The sequence below is a fragment of the Oncorhynchus gorbuscha genome, linkage group LG26 (genome assembly GCF_021184085.1).
Source record: "Oncorhynchus gorbuscha isolate QuinsamMale2020 ecotype Even-year linkage group LG26, OgorEven_v1.0, whole genome shotgun sequence".
NCBI classification, from domain to species: domain Eukaryota; kingdom Metazoa; phylum Chordata; class Actinopteri; order Salmoniformes; family Salmonidae; genus Oncorhynchus; species Oncorhynchus gorbuscha.
The window spans coordinates 19471545-19478502 of record NC_060198.1 but is presented as its reverse complement, the minus strand read 5'-3'; the positions used below and the strand labels follow the sequence as shown (position 1 = coordinate 19478502).

General features: G+C 39.9%; 1 protein-coding gene across 1 annotated transcript; it reads right to left on the bottom strand.

Annotated features, from left to right (window-relative positions):
- Nucleotides 1-2349: 2349 nt before the first annotated feature.
- Nucleotides 2350-6217, bottom strand: rrp36 (ribosomal RNA processing 36). The gene is made up of 8 exons (XM_046331036.1): nucleotides 6068-6217; nucleotides 5075-5513; nucleotides 4669-4801; nucleotides 4350-4416; nucleotides 3932-4036; nucleotides 3652-3729; nucleotides 3439-3556; nucleotides 2350-3040 (listed from the first exon to the last, which is right to left on the bottom strand). Exons 1-8 carry the CDS (start codon nucleotides 6068-6070, stop codon nucleotides 2904-2906), a joined length of 1080 nt encoding a protein of 359 aa, XP_046186992.1. The 5' UTR covers nucleotides 6071-6217; the 3' UTR covers nucleotides 2350-2903.
- Between the last annotated feature and the right edge of the window lie 741 nt (nucleotides 6218-6958).

Here is a 6958-nt window from a genome sequence, read left to right as displayed (position 1 = left end):
ACCTACCGAAGCGCAACTCAGAGTAAATACTTATTACATTTTCCTTTTCCAAATGGGCGGTAATTTAGAATGCATAAGATACTGTATTTACGATAGAGATATCACTTCTCCTTTTGTTCCTCAGTCTTCCCGCTCTTTCACTCAAACCCAGACCCCTTTTCTTTGCGTAACCAGCTGGCATATCTGTTCCGCCCGCTAGGGACGTTTTCCTTTATGACGTAATATGTAATCAAGGTATGATTCATTCTGTGTATATGTAATTCTGTTTGATTAGTTAGGTATTTAGTAAATAAATAATTAAAGCAAATTTTGTATTGCTGATTCAACTTGTTTACCAGGGTTTGTGAAGATAACCAATCATTTACAATATTTCAGATGAGACTGAAATAAGGTGACAATTAATATTGACTGCTATTGATGTAAATTATTACTCGGTCTTTAAGAGTTTATTCAGAAGATAACTGCTCTATAAATATTATTTTGTGCTGCCCCGACTTTCTAGTTAATTACATTTACATGATTATCTCAGTCAGGTAATATTAATTACAGAGAAAGGATTTTATAGAATAGCATGTCATATCACTTAATCCGGCATAGACAAAGACACCACATACCTTCACAGCAGTCAATTTAACACACTGCACCTTCCTTTTAGGTTTTTTAAACCTCCCCACCTTACAGTAATGTATTGGTTTTAGTGCCTTTCACATTTCTAAATCCACCCTTCCAGTGGGATCAAGATTATCTAGATTTTTTTTACATCAAAACACAACATGCACAAGGGTTAGAGAAGTCTTAACAACAGATCAATCAATCACGAGTAGTATAGGCCAGCACTGAGGGACTTTGGAATTTAAAAAACAGCTCCATGCACCTAATGGAATGCCACATGTGTACAGGGGACAAGTACATGGCTGAGTTTAGTGGTTCAGTACTCAACAAATAATTATGTTTATGACCCATCTAACCCATTTTCTTGCAAGTAAACCCATTAAATTACCCATCTAACCCATTTTCTTGCAAGTAAACCCATTCAATAAACAAAAAGTGTTTTTAGTCAGGATACAGTCTTGAACAACACACAAAATGGATCAGATGGGACTCATCATTGGTGAAAACATTGACTTGACAAAGTGAGTGCACTTACAGTAGGGAGAACAAGTATTTCATAACCTGCTAAATCGGCAGTGTTTCCTACTTACAAAGCGCGTAGAGGTCTGTATTTTTTTATCATAGGTACACATCAACTGTGAGAGACAGAATCTAAAACAAAAATCCAGAAAATCACATTGTATGATTTTTAAGTAATTAATTAGCATTTTATTACATTACATAAGTATTTGATCACCTACCAACCAGTAGGAATTCCGGCTCTCACAGACCATTAGTAACACACTACGCCTGCTCAAGCCAGCACATGTCCAGGCCCGTCTGAAGTTTGCCAATGACCATCTGGATAATCCAGAGGAGGAATGGGAGAAGGTCATGTGGTCTGAGACAAAAATAGAGCTTTTTGGTCTAAACTCCACTCGCTGTGTTTGGAGGAAGAAGAAGGATGAGTACAACCCCAAGAACACTATCCCAACCATGAAGCATGGAGGTGGAAACATCATTCTTTGGGGATGCTTTTCTGCAAAGGGGACAGGATGACTGCACCGTATTGAGGGGAGGATGGATGGGGCCATATATCACGAGATCTTGGCCAACAACCTCCTTCCCTCAGTAAGAGCATTGAAGATGGGTCGTGGCTTGTTCTTCCAGCATGACAACGACCCGAAACACATAGCCAGGGCAAATAAGGAGTGGCTCCGTAAGAAGCATCTCAAGGTCCTCGAGTGGCCTAGCCACTCTCCAGACCTGAACCCAATTGAAAATCTTTGGAGGGAGCTGAAAGTCCGTATTGCCCAGCGACAGCCCCGAAACCTGAAGGATCTGGAGAAGGTCTGTATGGAGAGTGGGCCAAAATCCCTGCTGCAGTGTGTGCAAACCTGATCAAGAACTACAGGAAACGTATGATCTCTGTAATTGCAAACAAAGGTTTCTGTACCAAATATTAAGTTCTGCTTTTCTGATGTATCAAATACTTGTGTAATGCAATAAAATGCAAATTAATTACTTAATCATAGTGTGATTTATCTGGATTTTTATTTTAGATTCTGTCTCTCACAGTTGAAGTGTACCTATGATAAAAACTTACAGACATCTATGCTTTGTAAGTAGGAAAACCTGCAAAATCGGCAGTGTATCAAATACTTGTTCTCCCCACTAAGTGCCATCCAACCAAGTTTGTCAATGAATGATTATAACATAGATGCTAGGTTTGGTTGACAAGAGGATTGACACTCATGATATTGGCAATGACGTATATATTTAATACAAAAATGACCCTTCTGCATGTTCCAATGAAATAACAACATAAATACCAACCATATGTATTTGCATTGGAAGTCCTCATAAAAACATACAAAATCAACAGTGTGCTTTCAGAAATTCCTCACCGGTGAGCAAATACGGGAAGACGATATGAAGTACTAGATAATATACCGTAGTTGTGATTAAGTCCTCTCCCATGGGACACCTCCATGGCCATGATAGGGCCGCATTCGCTTGGCTTCGGTCTCTGTCAGCCCTCTCCTAACCTTATTGGCTCAGTTCAAACTTAAGATGCATGCAAGCATCTTAGACTCTCACATAAATCATACATTGTTAATGGGATTCAGACCAGTTCAGTTACTCACATGAATCTCAAGATAGAAGAGCGGCCCCTGGGTAGATTGGCCCTTAGTAAAAACAAAGCAGTGTAAACTGTTGCTGGGACAGCTTCTGAGGCCAAAATGTCCTACCATCATCATCATCAGGACAAACAAAAGAGCAAGACTGTCCCTGGGCCAGTTTCAGGACAGTCACTTCTGCTGGAAAGGCAGCTTCCTGCGGTCTTTGCCAGCATTCCTCTTCCTCTTCTTGCTGAGGAAGTTTTCCAGCTTGCCGCTCTTCTTCAGTTCGCTGTACTTCTCCGCCAGTTCCAGCTTCTTCTTGTCAGCTGTAAGAGGGTTAAGAGAGCAGAGTAAGGTTTTTGAGTATCCTATCTGCGCTTTCACCGTAATAGCATTTCTACAACCAGAGTCTTGTGGTCAATGAAGATGGCGTTTGGACAGCGATACAGTCTCTTATTCCATTGTATTATCTCTGATTTACAATGTGAAAAAAACACAAGAGATTCCCCACCCAACCAAACAGGGTACAGCATTGTATTATAGTCTAGTGGCAAATTCTGAGGGGTTCAACAATATTGCATTGTTGTTGCCTTGATTATAGAACTGTATCATATCTGAAGTTAAGAGGTTTACAAAATAGAAAAATAATGTCTATAGAGAAGAATAAATAGGCTTCAGAGTACAAGAAATAGAATAGAATGTCATGCTTTACATCCCAACTTACATTTCTTGAGGAAGAAAGGCTTCAGTCCCTGGCCCGCCATCTCTCTCTGCTTCCTCTTGAACTCTAGCTCCTTATCACGCTGCTGTTCCCGGCTCTTCCGGGCCCGCTCCTGGTTCTCCTGAATATGAGAAGGAATCGGGTGAATTATATAGAAAAGTAGCCCTCATTCTAAAATTGCTTTGCATGGTTGTGTGTGTTCAGCAGTTAACTCACCATTCTTTTCAACAGGAACTGAAGTTTCTCCTTCTTTTGGTTGCTCTTTAGTGGTTTCTTGAGCTTCTTCTGCACTACCTATATATATATATACACACCACAAAGAATGAACACAATTCAATGATAGTCAAATGTAAAACATCTTGAGGACAAGCAGGACCATGTTGTACAAGAGATAATGCAAATCAAGTCTTATTTCAAATGTATGTTGCCTAAAATGAAAAACGGACTGATATGGACTAGACAAATATGGACTGATTAGAATTGATCGTTTTCATACATCTCTCTCGTGCTGTTTGATGTCGTTGATGAATCTGTACGTTTTCTCAAAGATCTCCGGTTTGTATTCACCAGATAGATCGTCAAATCGAGGATCTCTTGACACCTGGGGGGGAAGGGGAAAGTGACAGACAATTACAATTACACCTGGGGCGGCAGGTAGCCTAGTGGTTAGAGCGTTGGGTCCAGCAACCGAATCCCCGAGCTGACAAGGTAAAAATCTGTCGTTCTGCCCTTGAACAAGGCAGTTAACCCACTGTTCCCCAGTAGGCCGTCATTGCAAATATGAATTTGTTCTTAACTAACTTGCCTAGTTAAATAAATAAAAGACAGCATGCAACAAGATGGTTTGAGAGGTCAAAAGCAAAAAAGCAAGAGATGGAGATGTCAATCTACAAAATACTTCAGAAGTGCCTTACTGATTTCTTGACAGGAACTACTTGTCTGAGAAAAGGGGCTGGCCTCTTGGCTGATATCTCCATGGGCCTTAAAAAGAAAAACAATGTATGAGAAAGGATTGTTAGGAGTTTAAATACATACACCATCCCCATAGTAAAGAAATAACAGATTTTCTCCAAAATGACTTACACTCAACATATACAGATACTGAATAAAAATGAGGTTCATAAAGGAATCAAAAACCCATAACACATATTTAGAATGCCATCCATGCTCCAACTCAGCTATTGGAATGGCCTTATTCTAAGGCATGAAGGTGAACAGACAATTGGACATTACCTATTCTTGTTGAGGCGTTTCTTTGTGGGAGTTTGTTTTGCCTTGGTTGTTCCGTAGGCTATTTCATTATAGACCTTTGTCCCCACCTTGTTTTGAAGCTTCATAATGTCCTCAAAAGACATTGTTGAAAGCTCTGTAAAAGTAAAATGAAGGATTCACTGGCTCGCATTTCACTAGTCGAGAATATTTTATAACCTTATTATGTATAAATTGAAACTTCAAATGCAGACCATTTCCATTTGGTTACAAATTGTATAGTTATAGTTCTGTATGGATATAGTAAATAAGAATGAGTTCTTAACTGACTTGCCTAGTTAAATAATGGTTAAATAAAAATAAATAAAATACCTTGACATTTATTCCTGGGAGATCAACTGCAGTGAATGAAACTATGCCTACGATTTACCTTTTTTAATGTCGTCTTGTGTTTGTATTTCACCACTGCAGTTTACCGATTCCAGTTGTTCTGCGTCATCATCGACATCTTCAGAGTCCTCAGTGTCACTACCCAAACCTGTCTGGTCAACACCATCACTCTCTGCATTTTCATCATAAGCCTCTTCTTCACTGGCATCCTCAAGAGCTTCTCCACCACTCAAACGGTACTCATCTTTCTCTCGTCTAGACTCTTCCTGGTCTTCCTCGATCATACCTGAGGAGCTCTTTTTACTGAGTAAGGCAAAGTTTTCTTCCAGTTCAGAGTCTTCACCACTACTGTCAGGGGCTTTATTTGACAGACTTTTGGTCTTTTTTGACTTGTTATCCAACCTAGACACAGTGACAGCCACTTCTTGATGTTGCTTTCGCTTCATAGTTGCTTTCTGGTGCCCGGAGGACATTGTGGCCTGTGAAAAGACACATAGGAGTTGTAGTAAAGCCTTAGCTCACTCGCTTACAAAGTGCATGGGGCCTGAAATAGATTTAGGTAGCCTACTTTGATATTTTAAACAATAACACAAAGGGTGAAACACCTCTACACATAACATGTTGCTACGAGGCACGTTCTAGCAACACGTAGACAAACAGGTACCAGAAACAGCACGCCTATTTAGACTCCTTAGAAACGGTGGCTTTATAAATCAATGTGATTGATTGGCTCACCTGTCTATGCTGAAAAAGGTTACAGAAAACCCCTAAAACAAATTGCCGTGCGCTACATTGGAAAGCCACTCCAGAAATAATGTCTCTCAACGCAAGTCCCCGGCGTTCACTCTCCCCCCGAATAGAACACAACTCGAGTACCAGGCTTTAGAGAGGCCTTGTCTTGCATGGCTAATGTTAGTTAACGTTAGCTATAGTGGCTAGCTTGCAATAAAAAGTCAAACCAACAACAACGGTGAATATAACACGGTATTGTTTTTGGCGAAAGAGTTATTAAGTAGGTACGTTAACGACTTACCATTATATGAACGACGATCCTAACTTAGAAACGAACTATAATAGCAACCAGCCCAAAATGTTATCCACGTGGGTTTTAGTTGTGTACTGTTAGCTAGCTAGCTACTCTGAGTCTGACTGATTCCCGTGCAATATTTAATCGACCAACGGGGGCACTGTTGAATAGATATTGAGATACAGGCAGACGCGGGCCCAAAGATGTGTGTTACCTTAAATTTGACCTTGTTACAATGCTGACATTTTCTAATTCAAGGCACCTTTCTCTGTCTATACTAACAAGAATGTGTTGATCATCCCCCGATCCACTTCAGAGCTTTATTCTCGATAAAATTGGACAACACTGCTCAAACTTTTTTGTCATTCTCATTGGTAGGTAGGCTCACTTGCAGAGTGGAAAAAAAACGCCCCCGCTTTAAATGATGTTCAGTTTATAAAGGCTTCATAATGCCTTCATAAACACTACATGAATGTGTTACAAATCATCTATAACCATATGCCATGCATTATACAGGCTTCATAAATGTGGCATAACTGTGTGACAATCACCATTATCAAATGTGACATAACCCACTTATGTCGAATATGATATAAACATGTGACATGTGCTGTCGGATGGCCCATGCTCTGAAGTGTAGTCATGTTAGTCACATTACACCTAATCTCGTTCCCAGACACTTATGCCCAAATGTGCGGAAGGTCCAACGAATCAAATGTGGCCTTCATTAGTTAGGGTTAGGTTTAAAATCACATTTTAAGAAGAGAAATTGTGGAAATGGGTAGGGTTTAGCCATAATTATGACTTTGTCGCACACCAGAACATAACTAGTACCAATACATACAATCAAACAATTACCGACAAGGACATGAGGGGAAACAGAGGGTTAAATATACA

What these genes read in the sequence shown, in the direction of transcription:
- rrp36 (XM_046331036.1), bottom strand. An exon ending in AAACGCCTCAACAAGAATAG is followed by an intron (nt 4,417 to 4,668) that starts GTAATGTCCAAT and finishes TTTCTTTTTAAG; the next exon opens with GCCCATGGAGATATCAGCCA. An exon ending in AGTTCCTGTTGAAAAGAATG is followed by an intron (nt 3,557 to 3,651) that starts GTGAGTTAACTG and finishes TCTCATATTCAG; the next exon opens with GAGAACCAGGAGCGGGCCCG.